The following is a 17,785-nucleotide window of genomic DNA, read 5'->3' on the forward strand; positions in this document are numbered from 1 at the left end:
TAGCCAACATAACAATCTGGAATGTCCTGAAAAAGAAATAAACCACTAGTGTACCAACAACCAGACACGGAACAGTCAGCCAAGCAAAACAACAACACCTAATGACCGAAATGTGAGAACTGTGAAGAAAAACCCAAAAACAGCAGTTAGGGACATCACCAACAACCTCCACAGGGCAGGAGGTGAAGGTATCACAATCCACCATTCGAAGAAGATGTCAAGTGGGAAAATATAGAGATATACCTTCAAGATGCAAACCACTCATCAGCAGTAAGAATCAGAAATCCAGATTGGAATTCACAAAGAAATACAGAGATGAGCCACAAAAGTTCTGAAACCAAAATTAACCTCTATCAAAATAATGGAAAGGCCAAAGTGTGGAGAAAGAAAGGATCTGCTCATAATACAAAACATACAAGCTCATCAGCCAAGAATGGTGAAGGTAGTTTCATTGTTTGGGCTTACATGGCTGCTTCTGGAACAGACTTACTAATCTTCATTGATGACGTAACTCATGGTGGTAGCTGTAGAATGAATTCAGAAGTTTACAGATGATCCCAAACACACTGCCAACACAACAAAGGACTTTATCAGGGGGGAAAAGTGGAACGTTTTAGACTGGCCAAGTCAATCACCAGACCTTAACCCAACTGAGAAGCGTTTCACCTCCCGAAAGAAACAACAACTGAAAGAGGCTGCAGTAAAAGCCTGGAAAAAGAAACCGACAATTTGATGATGTCAATGAGTCACAGGATTGATGCGCTTATTGCAAGCAAGGGATATGAAACCAAATATTAAGTCTTATTTACTTTCATTTACTTCAAGACATATGAAGTGTGTGTGTGTGTTGTATATGTTATATAAATATATGTTCTTATACTTTTGCTCACCTAAAAATTGGGTGGTCTGATACAAAACCAAAATGTTTTATGTTGTTTAACACGTCTAGATGTAAATACCAGGAAATCAATGTTGAAATACTAAACTCTCATCTCGTATCCATATATTGATCTCAAACCCAAATGTCTTGGTAGTATAGCACAAATAAATGAATTGGACTTGCCGTTCCAATAGTTTCAGAGGGGACTGTAAATATAGTTACAGTAACTGGTGTTAACTACATACTTGTCTAATGTTAGCTAAATAAAACACACACTAATGGATGTTATTTCCCATTAATGAACTCAAAACGTTCTCCATTTACACTGACAGAAAGGGAAAATCGAGATGAGACATGACTGGGACATGACTGGGAGAAAGGGACTGGGCTTTCCAGGGTGTCAGTTAATATCAGAGAGTTTTGCATAAGTTTCTGCATATTTTTGAGTGATAACTGCTAGCAGCATACCCTCATGTTAGGTCTGCTGAAATGTTAAATATAAAATGGTGTATCCTGCAACAAGACAATACCCCAAAACATATTTAACAAATATATCAAATTTAACAAATGCAATTTGGAAGGTAATTTTTTTTTCAGGACTATATTGTTCTCCAGACCTATGTGCAACTTTAAAAAGACAGTTTAAATCTTAGTACGACAGATACAGAAAGAAGAACAGCCAACAAAACTGGAGGCTGGAGACTCTGACTCCAAGTGTGTACAAACCTTTGCATTCAACTATAATTTACAGTGAGAAAATGAATTCAAGAATTATATCATAATGATACTCAGGGGAAAAAAAAAAAGAAACCAAGCTTCCATCCTTGCATGACAAACAAACAGAGTTAACTGGAAACCAAATGCAGGTAATGGCTGAAATTTAGAAGTAGAGAATTGTAGGATGTTAGCTAATTGGACTTGTCACTTTACCACGTCATAACTAACTTTGTGTAGAATCAAGTAAATCTCAGTTTAAACACATGTCAAGCTGGTTGCTCTCGCTTAGAAACAGATAATAAACTGTATCGTTCTGCTTTGTCAGCTCATAGTGGAAACACTGGGATATGAATGACCTAAAAAGCCTGAAATCTAAGACCTAGCAACTAACAATGTAAGATATTTTAAAACTTAAGGCTTTTCATTTCCATCCATCTTCTATACTGCTTATCCTTTTCAGGGTCACGGGGAACCTGGAGCCTATCCCAGGGAGCATCGGGCACAAGGCGGGGTACACCCTGGACAGGGTGCCAGTCCATCGCAGGGCACAATCACATTTCATTTGAAAAATATCATTTCAGACAAATTACACAGAGTTGTGTTTCTCTTCATTATGATCATCCATCTCTCCATTTTCTGGACCACTTATCCTACACAGGGTCACGGGGGAGCCTGAAGTCTATCCCAGGGATCTCGGGTCACAAGACAGGGGACGGGGTGCCAACCCATCGTGAGGCACAATCACACACACATTCACGCATTACGAACAATCTGGAAATGCCAATCAGCCTACCCTGCATGTCTTTGGATTGGGGGAGGAAACCGGAGTACCTGGAGGAAACCCCCGAAAGGAGAACATGACAACCCCACACACAGAGGTCAGAGGTCGGGGTTCGAACCCCCAACCCCGGAGACGCGGGGATGCGTTACAAAGTTTTAATTCAAACATTTGAACTTTGGAGACACACACACACAGAAAATTCAGTGTGTTACCTCCAGGACCTCTGAAGCGCATGTGTCGTGGTGTAGACGGCGACCTGCAGGGCGAGAGATCTCCAGCTTCACTGCCTTGTGGTGACTCAGGAATGAACTTCTCCATTGAAGCTGATTCTAGGACAGCTGGTGGCAGAAGGAAACCCCTTTATACTTTCCCTCATAACATCGGAAAGCAAACCAATTATGTTGTGTAACAAAATTGTATAAATCTTTTATTTATGTATCTATTTAGTTTTTTTAATGTACGTGGAGGAATCTGACTGCATGTGTGACAGGTGCAGAGTAAATTGGAGGCAGACAAGGAAACAAGGTGAGATGAAGATCAGAGTTTAGACCCGCATTGACATTATCTTCACGAAGATCTCACTCTAAAAATAGAAGCCTCATATGGCTCCTGTATTTTGAGTGACTATACAGTACGAAGTTCTGATTTTGCTTCTGGACCATCTATATGTCACTGTGGCATCTATGTGCTCCTGTGATTGAACAAACCTGACACAGTGGCATCTCACCACAACTGGCAAAAAGCTAGACATCAAATAAAAAATCTCAACAACAACAACAAAAAAAGGAAACAACAGAACAACAGAACCAATTCTACTAAAGATTTACACAACAGATTTACTGCTGATGTGTGCCAAATTGGTTTATCAGTATCAGTATCTTTTTCCACACTTTGATACGCACAAAACCAATTTCCCCACTTCCATTTCCACAGGTGACAAAACACACAATCAGAACACAGTTAAAAGGAAACTGCAGGTTATTGGAAAGTTGCTCTGCAGCTAAAAAAAAAACCAAACAACTCAATGAACTGGGAAATGAGGACGATAGATCAGCAAGACATCCCATGAATTCTCAGATGTTGTGCAAAAGCCATGCCTTAGTGCTAATGGTGTGCGATAACACCCGTCTCCCTGTCGCAGACAATAGATACAATAAATACAACAAAAACACGGGGCCATTATTGCAATTTGTAAAGCAGAAACTGAACGCTGTTAGCTGGGTTGAGTTTGGGAACTCTGCAGGAGACCGCACGAGGGGTAAGAACGGCCCAGACTTTGCAGGCAAAACAAACTCGGAGAGCAATTATCAACATATCAATGTGCTGACAAAGCTGAGAACTATAGGACATGACATTTCCATTTGTGTAATAAAGGACAAATGGCTGATACACCATACTGAACTTTTACAACCAGCAGGCAACAGAAAAGCCTTAATGCGGAGTACTTCGTTAAGCAAACAGCTTAGGAAATTCTGTTTCGCATTAGCAGAGCGCTTGCACACTACTCGCTCCTGTGGTTTACAAGGAGTTGTTGATATATATATATAAAGGAAAATGTCGTTTTTAGGATTTGGCCTTCAGACTGAACTGTGCTCGTTTCGAAAAGCTATTAAAGATGCAGGATTCCGTATCACATAAAAGGAACCGTGCTTCAGGGGAAAGAAAAACATTAAGTTAGCAACTTTATCTTGGCATTACTTGTGGCTTTAAAAGTGCTTTGTTTTCTCCGATGTGAAGATGTTTAGGTCATACTACAGCCAAGGGGAACCCTTCCCTTTTGGCAAAATAAATAAATAACGGTGCCAGAAAAGGTTCTTAGAAGAATCATTTTTGGTTCCCTAAAGGGCCATTTTTGGTTCTGTAAAGAACTTTCCAGTCCATGGTTCTTTACCCATTAAATGTTGTTGCAACAATAAACATAATAATCATTTTTTCCACTATTAATGGGAACATTTATGGTGGGAAATGTATAGGAAAAATTGGTCAGATTAGAATGAGTACATTATAAAGAGATGTGGTTTGGGGGGGGGGGGGGTGTATCTAATAAATTTGATTCATCTCATTCTCCTTAAAGAAGCAAACGTGTGCCAGGGGCATCATGATATATGTTTAGTATTCTGTTGTAGCTTTCACATCGATTAGAAATAACCCACAGGCTGACATAACTTACAATAAATGCATTTTCGGTCTTCTTGTGTGCTTTTATGGATGCAAACCCTCTGAGACGTAGACTTTATACTGGCTCTCGATTATAGCATTAAATCTCTTGAATCCGTTAGATTCCAGAGAATGTATGATTTGATGTGTTATATGCTTGAGACTTTATTAAAATACAGACCTTCCATCACCTGACCGTATCCTTCCCTCTGGACAAGTAGCAAAGAGGCAATCTTACCCCTCCGAATGCTACGGCGCAGTTTTCCAGAGAGCGCGTCGATGCGTGGTGTGTCTGCACCGTCATCATTGGCGCCAGGACTCTGCTCAGGTGAAGGATCCTGAGGAGACTTGATGTTGGAGGAGGGAGGAGGCGAGATGCAGGGGTTAGCTGAGGTGGGGCTGTTGGTGGCGGAGGAGGAGATAGGGATGGAGAGGTCCAGTGCAGCCACCCTGAAGCCGAGCGGAGAGTTGAGGGAGAGCTTACGGGCTCGCACAGGAGAGGACGTGCGTGAGGGGATGGAGAGAGGAGGAGGCGAGGAGAATTTCCGGCGCAGGCGAGGAGATTTCTCGTTTGGATGCTCACTGCCCGTGCTGCTGGAGCGGTTGTTCTGGTTGGTAGCGAAGAAAAGCTCCAGGGACCTGGGTTTGGGAGAACATATGTGACAGCGTGAGGTAGACAGCATGCTTCCGGACAGATTTTCCAATAGCGAGCAAACATTTATTCATCTTTGACTGAAGAACAGAGATGAAAGATGGATGAGGTGCGTTTGTGTCCAGACATAATGTGTTATCTTTTTTTAAAAAACCCAAAAAAAACACAATAGGACTGGGTAAAATGAAAAGAAATAAGGATCATGGTGCTGAAAAACAAGAGGACTGTCTGGCAGACATGGATTAAGCGAAGACATTTTCAGCGAAAAATCATCATCGATTGTGTGATTTAAAGATATTAAAAAGGCCTTCTAAATCTCAGGGATTGCTGAGGAGTTTATTTTATGAAAGTAATAAAAGCACACATGATTGAAACGATAGGCCATAAGATAATAGAAAGAACAGGCTACAGACACTAACCAGCGGCCATATTTACAAAAATGATCTAACACTAAGTGACACTAAAAGTTCTCAGCTAAGAGTTGCTCTTTAAAACCTTTTCATGAAACTGCTAAACTCATACACTCATAGAAATAATCCCAATGCATGATATCATACAATGAAACCGTTGCAGATTTCATGCATTACAACTTTCTTGCAAATTCAGTACAATTACAGTTCCTATGTAGCAGACTGCATGGCTTTGCAGTTTCAGAATACTTCCATGTTCATTTTACTATTTTTTTAAATTATTGTAATATGACAGCGTGTCATGGGATTTTACTCATTTTTCATTTAGCGTGTAAACCAATCAGCCGATCGTTGTTGATATTCGGTTGTAAAAAATACTATCCTCGGTAGTAATGACTGGTTTGCTGATAGCATTCTGGAGAGGGCATTTCTTGTTTCATGTAAAACTTTACTTGCAGATGATGTCTGCAGGTCATCTGCTATTCCCATGTAGCCGAGACAGATGTGTAAGCTTTGCTCTCCAGCTGTGCTGCATTAATAGGTGACTGACCTTACAACTTCACAATCAGTGAAATACAACTGCAATCACCATCATACTTCTTGTATAACTTCTATCTATCATTGGATTGTAGTAAAAGCAGGCTACAGAGAGAAAGAGAAAGAGAGAGAGAGAGAGAGAGAGAGAGAGAGAGAGAGAGAGAGAGAGAGAGTGGTGCTATATGATATGTTACTTTGATTGGTCCATGGCTATCTTCCTCATCTTCAAGCTGTAATCTGGACAGAAGGATGTGATAGACAAGCGATCGAATGAGGGATACTGGATCCTGTATGACAGCAGATTATGAGAGGGCAATGAGGGACATGACACACAACAACAAAACATTGCACAAATGACAACCTAATATCAAACTGTAATCTTTAAAATATACAAAAAAAAAAAAAAACTTTAAATGAAAAGCTTTATCAAGAATTGTAGCAATGAGCAGAATTATTAGTTCTTTGTCAGATTTTCCCAGTAGTGTCAAAATCGTAAACTAAGAAAGAGTTTATATTGCCTAATTCCTTATCCATGTGACGATAATGAATTTGGTGAGGCTGGTAGAGGTTCTGATGGTTTTACGAAGTATATAACGTTCGATGTGTAATGACGTAAAAACTGATTCGCACAGATTCACCCAACTGTATTACTGTAAGTGTGAAATAGCCTATTTATATGAAGTGAGGTTATAATAACAGTGAACTTCCACACTGAAAACAACATTGTATGGAATGGAACAAACAACAAAACACTGCACAAATGACAACTGAGATCAGACAGGGATTTTCATGAACAGTTTTTAGTCTTCCCAGTCATCAACTAAACAGAGGAAATAGAGAACAGGGATAGATAATGCACTGGTGCCTTAAATCAGAATGGAAACCGTATGAAAGCTTCATACTAGAATAAAGTTCTTGTTTTTTTTTTTGTATAGTACATTTTAGTAGCGTTTACATACAACTTCTATAACAGATACTTTCAAGCAGAGCATTACGTGCTACAAACACTATTACACAATATAAAAAGAGTAATTAGTCAATTATTTGTTTGGTTAATGTCTTAGATGACTTTAAAACAATAAACTGTTTTCAGCCTTCAGTAGTTTATCGAACGTCGTGAAATACCAAGTACTTTCATTTAATATTCGCTTAATTAACATTGTTTAGCTTCGAATAATTTATGTTTAGTGAGTTTATGAACATTTCATAACATTTATTCATTTCAATTTTAGTTTCGCGTTGAATAAACATCAGCCAAAGCGAGTGGATTTCATATTTCATTACTATTTTAATACATTTGTTAATTTACTTGGTAATTGATCCGTTCTGAAGTGTATGGTTTGTTTTTGTTAACGAATGCAGTTAATAATGTTAATTAAGGGAGACTTGATGCAAAGCATTGTCACTTCACACTTCTACACACTTCTTTGTGTGTTTGTTACTGAACAAACCTGGCCTACCGTGTTTAAAATTCTTTAGCATATATTTATACGACAGAAAGCTCCAGTAAACTAATTTGATCGGACAAGCATTGTGTTACTATTTAGTGTAACTGCACCGGTACATGTTACTGCGTGTATCCCTCCACTTGTCTGTGTTCGCTACAGAAAAATCCAATTCAAGCAATAGTTTGCAAGATTGAAACTGTTACTACACTTACTACAGGCTATCAGTCGGTCTGTATGTTGCATGGCAACACGCAAGGCTCTATATCCAGCTGTGACCTATGGCCGAATCACAGCCATGCTGATATTCAGTACAGCATGACTCTTGCTTGTGCAATAGTACTAAATCATCTGATATACCAGCTGTACCAGTGTATTTCAGTGTGATTTTTTTCCAGCACAATATACATTCTATCCGTAACTGATTTGAATCCATCAGTAATTTTCCTTCAGTCGAGGTCAGAAGTTTACGTACACCTTGTAGAATCTGCCAAATGTTCATAATAAGGAGGGATCATAAAAATTGCATGTTGTTTTTTATTTAGCTCTGCCCTGAATCAGCTATTTCACATAACAGACGTTTACATAGAGTCCACAAGACACAATAATAACTGAAATTACACAAATTAACCAGTTCAAAAGTTTACATATCCTCGAGTCTTAATACCGTGTGCTGTTACCTGGATGATCAGCGACTGTGTTTATGTTTTGTGATATTTGTTCACGAGTCCCTTGTTTGTCCTGAGCAGTTAAATTGCCCACTGTTCTTCAGAGAAATCCTCCAGGTCCTGCACATTCTTTACTTTTCCAGCATCTTCTGCATATTTGACCCCTTTCCGACAGCGGCTATATGATGTTGAGATCCATCTTTTGACACTGAGGACGACTGAGGGACTCGTATACGACTATTACATAAGGTGCAAACATTCACTGATGCTCAAGAAGGCAACCCGATGAACTTGTTATAAACTTGGTGCAAACTTTTATACAGGATGATCAATGTAAACTGTTATTATTTTGTCTTCTGCAAAACATGTAAATATCTTATTTACCTTCTGAAGGGCAGTACTAAAGTAAAAATATATATATATATAAATAATGAATAAACTAAGTAAAGAATGTGCAGGACCTGGAGGATTTTTCTGAAGAACAGTGGGCAGTTTAACTGCTCAGGACAAACAAGGGACTCATGAACAACTATCACAAAACATAAACACAGTCGTTGATCATCCAGGTAACGACACACAGGATTAATAATCAAGTGTGTGTAAACTTATGAACTGGTTCATTTGTGTAAATTGAGTTATTATTGTGTCTCATGGACTATATGTAAACATTTGAAATCGCTTATTAAGGGCAGAACTAAATAAAACAAAAAAAACGCAATTTTTATGATCCCTGTTTTAAAAATTATGAACATAAGTATGTAAATTTATGACCTCAAGTGTGCTTCCTGCTGTTAATCAAAAGCTGTACAGCCTCTTCCCTCTACTCCAGAAGAAAAGAAAAAAAAAAGAAAAAAAAGAAAAGCAAAAGTAAGCAGTCGGGATCTTCTGCTTGTATAAGCCAATCTGCTGTCAGACTAAATCACCTGACTGGAATGGAGGTGAAGGGCTTCTTATAGATGTCCGCCAGCTTGTCCATGACCACAGCAGCGGAGGTAAAGATGCGATAGGTGTGCAGGAAGGTGTTAAGGAAGTCGATAGATAGGAAGCGCAGGTCTGTCAGCCTCTCCAGCAGCCGCTCAACGCTGGCATAGCGGATCTGGGGAACCTTGCAGGAGTTGAGCGTCTTGCTGAAGCAAATGTCAACATCGTCTTTATGGAGACGCGCATCAGATCTGATGAAGAGCATACATCAAAGCAGCCTCATGAGCCAAAGCCAGCGTGTACTCGGAGATGCGATGAAATGGGAAAAATGTGGTGTTGGAGTTACATGTAATTAGTTCATGAATTTAATGGGAGGCGGAAACATTTTCACTAAGGACTGACATTCAGAAACACACACACAGTGATAATGATCAGCTGAAAGTAAATACACAGAAACGCCACAAAGGCAGGGGCAGGACAAGTGCCTAAAAGCAGGCAGCACACACGAATACACTAATACACACATACACACACAGACAAATAACATGTACAAGACTGAAAACACATATCGTGCCTTACTTGATCATGTGCGGCACAGTAACTTTGGAGTTCTCTTCAAACACACTGGTCATCAGGCCATTACAGCGGATATTATCAATACACTGCACGTCACACAAAAGGTACAAGAAGAAAACTTTACTACTTTGTACTACACTGGGCTGAAGTCATTAAACAAAGTGACATTATAAGATAACTCGGTGTTTAATTAAATTTACACAGGGGCAGAGAACACAATGAGCCAGTGAACCCCAGTGAGCGTCTCCAATAAAGTCATCTCTCTGTGGCATATGTGAAATTTACACTAAAACTTTTTCGGTTTTATTCTGAGGATTACTTTTGCCTGCAGTGCATTGAAGTTTGGCTGACATTACTGCCTTTCTAAGGCTAAAGGCAGGATCTTCTTGTTTTTGCCATGGCATTTCGTCATTATAATTGATTAAAACCTTACCATTATCCCTTCAACAACTCTACAGTTAATGATTTCGAGTACAGACGAGTGCCAATCTGACCGATCAGCTTTATCCTATGATGAAAGATTTCTACCCTGATGGGAGTGGTCGCCTCCAGGATGACTCCGCCCCAATCAATAGTGCAAGAGGTTAGACTGAATGGTTTGATGAGGATGAAAATGATGTAATATCATTATGCTATAGTCTTGAACAGTCAGCAGATCTCAACCCAGTTATACCTAAAACAGCAATTTTCTCAGTTTCATTCTAAGAGCAGTTGCTGCCTTCTGCCTTATTGCAGTGCAGATGATAATACAATTGCATAATTCGTTCACAGTTTCAGTTTTACGGGCATTATTTTATGATTTCCCTGCTCAAACTTACGCAATTTGCCTCATTGTTGGAACTGAGAAGTGCTAAATAAGTATTAAATAATAGGTATAGCTGAAGTGTTGCATAACCATGAATAAGTTATTACTAAGTGCTGAATAGATAAAAAGCAAATATAACCGGTTAAGTATAGAATTTTTCACTCAGCTCTTTTACCTGGCTGATGTCGCTGGTCCAGGCTGCCTTCTCCTGGCGTGATGGAGCCAGAAGCACCACTGTAAATGCAGGAGTGTCTGCAGGTTCCACCACGATCTTAAAGTCCAGATGGCCAAACACCTGCCCTGAGGTCTTAGCTAAGAGTCAAACACACACCAGCTCACATATGGATATCCATTCAATGCCACACAGGCAATTGACTCAAATAGGATCCATTTGTGTAAATTTTGTATTGCAAGAATGTTTCATGTATATAAAATTACATTATACTGATGACCACTTGAAGCTTCTTTACAAATATAAGCCATATAAGTCATTGTAAAGCTTCTAGTTTACTCAGGCATCCAAATTATTTTGGCTACTTTGAATCTCCAAATGAACCACAAGCATATCTTTGCCAACCTACTGGACAAACAATGGCATCCACCTAATGAACTCTATGAAATTATTCTCATTAACTATGACAGGAACATCACTGGATGGTCATAAAGCATTCAAATGTGCATTCCAGCCCGACCTTCAGAGGAGCTAATGGATCTGCATGATGATAGCATTGATCCATGTGACATTTACAAGCGCTACTTTGAGCTCCATCTTTAGACCTGCTTTTGGCAGTTAATTAACCTGTGACAAAATATGGAATGTATTAGCAGCTTTGTGTCATCAAGCCACGTGGGTTTGAGGAGGAGAGTTAATGGGCCGAAAGGAGGACTCACAGTCTTCATCATTGGCGTCGGGTTCCTCGATGAGGGTGCACTCGATCAGGGATAGTACGCCACCTTGCTGCAATGATTACAGGATGTCATTAAATATGAATATTACTGCCCTCAATGTGCATGTGTCCATATGTCAATGGAATTGGATCAGCATGAATCAGTAAGAGGAATAATAATATTATCACCTCTTGAAAAAATTCCAGACTTTCCAAGGCTTTTTTTTTTTTTTTTTTTAAATACAAAGGCTGTATTAAAAAAATAAAAAATAAAATAATTTTTTTTAGATTATTAATTGCATGATTAAAAAAAATGCATGAGGAAATCCTTAATAGTGTGGAAGCGTGAAGAAATTTCAAAAGATTCTGAAGCATGTGGCCAGAAAAGTGTACAGTAAATATCAAACAATACTTGGACCACAAGTGGAAAATCTAATGACAAAATAATATTCCATTGACAAAAGACTATTTTAAACAAAAAAATAAAATAAAAAAAAAATAAAAAAATAAAAGTCATACTTTTCCAGGTCTGGATGTGAGTGTTCTTGTTCAGATCATTTTTATTTATATCTTGTAACAGAAAAAAACCTCCCAACCTTGTTATAGCATACACAGAACATGTAATTACAAAAAGCAAAGGTATAAAAATAGATGGTAGACATAATAATACATAAAAATATAGAAAAATACCAGACAACAACAAAAAAAAAAAATGACATGGCTGAAGTGTCAATTTGAACAGAAATAAATAAATAAATAAATAAATGTAGAAATTCATAGAGTCGAGACAATAACATACCAATAATAAATCATTTAATAATTTAAATGTCAAATGATGCATAACAATATTTGATCCAAATGAGAGTATTTTAAGAAGCTATCATTAGAATTTGCCAGATTCTATGTTGGTTTCAAATGGTCAGGTGACTTCATTTGAAAGAGTTATATAAATGAAATAATTCACACTCTGACAGGTCTAAAAATGTCCTGCAAACAAAAACAACCGACTGTGTAGCCACTGTTTCAGAATGTAAAACAGGGAAACTACAATTACTGTACAATTAGAGAAAATAACAACCTCTTGTGTGCTATCAGTGTTTCAGAGGTCAGCACTGCTTATCATTTTCAACGTCCTAGCAATTTAAAATGAGCTCTGCTCCACAAAGACTCTCCTATTTTTCTCCACTGTGACTGCCGTTTCATTTGCCTCCAGTCATAATAATAACATCTCGGAATTCACAGTTAAAGCTGAAACAGCAGATTTGCCAGTTGTGGTGTTATTTAAATTTGAAATGGAGAAATGGTGGCTGTGTGCAGAAGTGTGTTCACTAAAGACAGATGAAGAGAATAAGACTGTGTGAGAGTGTGGGCTGGAGGGGGGGGGGGGGAACATGTATGGAGAGGCTTGTCATATGTGTTTTACATCACTGACATGAGAATCAGAATAATCAAGCAACTGCTGCTCCATTTTAGACGGACAGGTTAACATGCTAAACGCTAAGGTAAGTTTCCTAATCATAACTGACCTTTCATTCACATAAATCTAAACGGACAGGCAGAACACTGGACAGCTGTTTAAATTTACATAACTGTTGAGCCTGTACATGAAACAGAGACGTGTGTGTGTGTGTGTGTGTGTGTGGGCATGTGTGTCTGACTCACTTTGAGCAGGTGCAGCTTGCCTCCTGAGCTACGGGTACAGATGAGGAAATGCTTGGTGAACAGGAAGCACTGCCTGTCTCCTTCTTTCTTCAGAGAGAGAGAACCCAGTCGTACCTTGCTGAGCTTCCCCCTCTCCACTGAGGGGAGCTGGATCAAAGAGCCTGAGACAGAACAGGAGAGATAGAGAGTCAGTGAGCATGAGGTAGTAAAATTAATAAATAAATAATGCATCCTCTGTTTGCTCTTCCAAACACAAAGCTCAGAAACACACACTATCTGAACTCTGCATTTGTATCCAAGCCCTATAAAGGACGATTTGTTTTTCTAGAAAATATTTATCTTCATAACCAGTGTTAAAAAAAAGGGGGGGGGGGGGTGGGGGTTGGGAAGGCAACCTATCCGTTTACATCCATCCTTTAATATTTGTGAAGCACTCTGGGTCAACACACTTCGGGACCAGGCTTGGACCTGTGCTGGACCTGTGACCATGGGTCACAATGTTATGCTGATCTGTCTCCCTTTCTTTTCAGGGTGAAACATTCAGGCACAAAGTCATGTGCATCTGTTTCATCGTAATGTCCCTTAGCTAGCAAACGTTAATGGTTTTATCCTCCTTGGATGCTAAAAGTGGTCGACAGTGACATTGACCAACTATGGCAATGGATTAATCTAGTCATTCTAGTCAAAGCACGAGTCGCTGTCATCGAACTGTCACGCACATACATATACTGTACGCCTACTGCTTCAGTCCACTCAGGAGGATATGTAACATCTTCTAGAAATACTGGTAGCTTAGAAGAAATACTAAAAATGAATGAATGAAGGGGTGACAGGGAAATCCCATCCATCCACCATGAGTTCATAAGAGCTCTGAACACTTAACAGTACACATAACATTTAATGGTGTAAAGATGACGACAGCAGCAGCAGGCAGTTATGCGGCAGCGTGGGACAACCCTTCACATGGTGAAAGTCTGACATTTTCCACTATATACAGTAGCTCTGAAAACTACAGGTCTTCCTGAACTGAAATATGTTTCTCTTTTGGATGTATTTCAACTGGTTACTCCCAAACGTGAACAGGAAGAAAACTGCATTTGAATATTCCCTTCTGACTACACTGAATGGTGTTCCCAGCGTGGCGATCACGGTGTGTGTCCGTATTTTCATATGTGCTGTTGTTTTGGCTTCGGTCCTGTTTTGTCATTGGTTTATTCCCTAAATGTGTGAACCTGTTCTTAGTTCTGCCCTCGATTAAACTAGCTAGTTATACCCTTCTGTTGCTTTTATCTAAATCCTTACATACGTTTCTAAAGCTGTATCTCCTGGTCCGTGATTTCCGATATTTCCGACTCTTTCTGAATTGCTATTAAGGATTCATTTTGACTTCTGGTGTTCTGAACCCTTCTATGAACCTTGATAACAATTTGTGGATTACCCTTAATAAAGAGCACTCTTATATAACCTTGTATACACACTCATGTCCTGCCCCTGACCATATGTTACAGCACCAATGCCCTGATTGTTAAAACCAACTTCTGTTTATTGATTTAATATTTAATTAATTTAAAAAAATGAACATGACTATATCCATCTCATACCTGCCTAGAACTGCTTTTATAGCCAGGTTTTTTAAACCTAGAGCCTAAGCAAGACTAAAATGTTAATTAAAAACATTTCTAATTCATAATTTTGTTGAGATATATTTATGCTTCCATAAAGAAGATGTTAAAGTATGTAACAGGCAGAAAAGAAAAAAAAAATTCTTGGTCAAAACCTGATTTTCAGTCATTTTTGGCGGTTTGCCACAGTGACTTCTGATGAGTTTTCCCAGACTGCCACACAATTATATGCTCTAGTTTGGGCCACACTACTTAGTGCATAGAATGTAGTTTGGGACACTACCCTGAATTGTGCATGTGTACCATCAGTTTAAACTTTGTAATGTTGAAGAACATAGCATAACCAACATGATTAAAATAAATAAATAAATAAAAATAAAATTCAGCGAGTAGTTCACGATAGCTTTTTCCAACAGAGACGGCAAAATTCCCCAAATCTTACAGCCTGCGGCTTTGAGTAATTGCATTTGACTAGTATGACCTTAAGGGGATTTTCCCTGCATCAAAGTCTAAGTGAAAATCAATTACTCTTAATTACAATTCTGTGAAAAAGCTCATACTTTTTACTCCTTACATTTCCATGAAGACCTTCCAAGCACTCACTACAATCTCAATTTGTATGGATACCACAACCAATCATCTTTGCTCACTTGTTCAAACAAGTGAATATATCTTTGGATTTCATAGAAATGAAGGCGTAAGAAAAAGCTAACCTAAAGCTAACCTTCACGACTTTTCATACAGAGTCGAAATCAGAAGGTTCCAACTGTTTTAGCAAAGTGAACCGGACCACAGTGCATAACTTCTTTGATGGACCTGTATGTGGGCAGTGAAGAGGATGAGGCAGGCGTCTGTGTCACAGCGAGGCATTTACAGGACATTCTAAATAAAATGAAATAAAGTTCTTTGTCGGTCCTCACGATCTGTCAGTCTTTTAAACTTGTTTGAATCTGACATGCTGTGGAGTGGAGCTGTATTTGTATGCGTGTGTGCTTTGAATTTTCGGTCACTGAGGTCTTAACTGTGGTTGATGGTGAAACCTAAGCAGCCTGTCAGTTGCTAGAAAAATGGACAGGAAGGTAAGAGATCGATGGTGCTTTTGCAAAGTCTCTGCCATCTAAAGCCTGTTCCTCTTGAACGAGAAGACAGAAGAAAGATAAGATAAGAAAGCTCACCAATTCTGAAAAAGCTTCCCATGATCATAGCATGGACCATTAACGAAGCACCTGCGGGGTTCCGAATCTGACTTCTAATCACTAACATGTCTACACTGAGCATGATTTGTGGGTGGAGATGGACCATGACCATATGCTTGTGAGAGAGCCAGTAAGCGCATATTTGGAGACGTGGAGATGCGTAAGATGGTGTGCTTGGTTGTCCTGAAAAGCCCCTTCTGTGACAAGCATCTGTTATAAATTACAAGAAATCCTGCAAAACATCAAGCAATGTTCTCTTCTGGGCATAGAGCAATCATGTTCAGTGTGTATAAAACCACTCAGAGTAAACGAGGCAAAAAAATATATATATCATTTTTTAGCAATTAGAACATTTGTACTGTACCTGTACTGAACCCTAAGATTATAATGTGCAATGTACAAAAATTATTTAAGCTGTTCTTAAATGGGTGAGTAAGTAAAAGTGTCTCTGAAACTGAAAAGAAGTGCAACTGATGTACTGCAATTGATGTGGAGCTCAAAAAGGATGTTATCAGGACATATACACACACACACACGATAGCACATTTCTCACAGTAAAACATGGTGGGATACGAGGCATTAATCACCTTTACTATCTCACGGCAAAAACGCTTTCTTATCTTGACCACTCAGGGTGAATGCAAATCCAATATTTATCTTATTCTATCTTTCTTCTAACAGACAGCAAAGAATGGTTAAATCTCAAAAACACCCTCAGTAAATAGGTTGAAGCTGTAATTGGATCCTCTCTGGAAGTGGAGCTACATTTATTATAATTAACACTGTATTTTATCTTCTTTTTTTTTTTTTTTAAACTTCACATACATTTATTCACTATACCAGGCATACTTAGTTCACTCTCAGTGGGTCTTATTTATCAAGCTGGATACGAGCAGGTTTTTTCGTAAACTGTTCGAAAGAGCATTTACACAAATTTGGTATTCGTGAAGATCTGAGTAGTTCCGAAAAAGGGCTACTGAGTTGTAAGGAGATTCACTAACGTGGACCTCGACTGATTGGCTTTGAAAAAAAAATACTCTCAAGATTTTGATCTTTTCAGGTGCTCTTACAGTGCTTAATAATATTTTTTATTGGTGTAGATGAGAGTCAAAATATGTTTCACGTCTGTCTCTGATAAATGCCTTTTCTATCACTGTTTGGGCCTCGTTTTGGAAATGGGGTGTGGATGATCGATTTACAGCAGTGCATCTGTCGTATCTCATGATTAAGATTTACTCCTAGGATTAACTCCAATTCCTCACAAAGAGCTGTTCAGAGAACTTTAACAACCCATTTTTACTCCCAGCTTTTAACTAGATTTTTTCAGGCTTACATAGACTGCTCAAATCTTTACGCAAACCAGCTCCGATATGAGCCGGCCTTAAAGTTCGGTGAAGGTTCACGGCAGGGTCTCGTTGGTGAACGGAGCTCACCTTGTCTCACAAACGTCTGACTGGTGTCGAGGAGGATGTCACAACCTTCTACAATCATGCGCTCGATAGCCAGGTTCTTGCGGATGTTCTCTGTGTCACTCACCTCATCATGCATGACCCTGAACACACAAAGACACGAAGGTTTTACTGTCTTGACTTCTATCTGTCTGTGAACATTGCCATGCAGATTCAATTCAGACAGCTCATCAGTAAACATATCAAAACTCAACTTCTCTTCAGCATTCATTCGAGTGACAGGCTGAAGAAACTTCATGTCTATAAAACATTACCTGGACAGCTCTTCAAGCTTCGACTTGGCAAACTCCAGACTCTTCCGCTCTACATGCTCGTGCGGCGTATGAGCCAAGAGTTCATGTAGAGATATAATATAGCGTGGGATCTGTAGAAAAACAGTGTGAAAAGAATAAGCACGTTT

General features: G+C 39.0%; 1 protein-coding gene across 1 annotated transcript in view; it reads right to left on the reverse strand.

Moving 5' to 3' along the window:
* Positions 1-17,785, reverse strand: part of rasgrf2b (Ras protein-specific guanine nucleotide-releasing factor 2b) — a 79,465-nt gene that overhangs the window by 16,805 nt on the left and 44,875 nt on the right. Inside the window, exons 8-17 of the mRNA XM_053610870.1 lie at positions 17,640-17,749; positions 17,350-17,468; positions 13,099-13,259; positions 11,441-11,507; positions 10,725-10,861; positions 9,748-9,830; positions 9,171-9,419; positions 6,329-6,421; positions 4,774-5,174; positions 2,591-2,716 (exon numbers count right to left, since the gene is read on the reverse strand). Of these exons, the coding sequence (XP_053466845.1) occupies positions 2,591-2,716; positions 4,774-5,174; positions 6,329-6,421; positions 9,171-9,419; positions 9,748-9,830; positions 10,725-10,861; positions 11,441-11,507; positions 13,099-13,259; positions 17,350-17,468; positions 17,640-17,749 (1,546 nt within the window). The remainder of the gene's footprint in view (positions 1-2,590; positions 2,717-4,773; positions 5,175-6,328; positions 6,422-9,170; positions 9,420-9,747; positions 9,831-10,724; positions 10,862-11,440; positions 11,508-13,098; positions 13,260-17,349; positions 17,469-17,639; positions 17,750-17,785) is intronic.

The sequence above is a fragment of the Ictalurus furcatus genome, chromosome 22 (genome assembly GCF_023375685.1).
Source record: "Ictalurus furcatus strain D&B chromosome 22, Billie_1.0, whole genome shotgun sequence".
NCBI classification, from domain to species: Eukaryota; Metazoa; Chordata; class Actinopteri; order Siluriformes; family Ictaluridae; genus Ictalurus; species Ictalurus furcatus.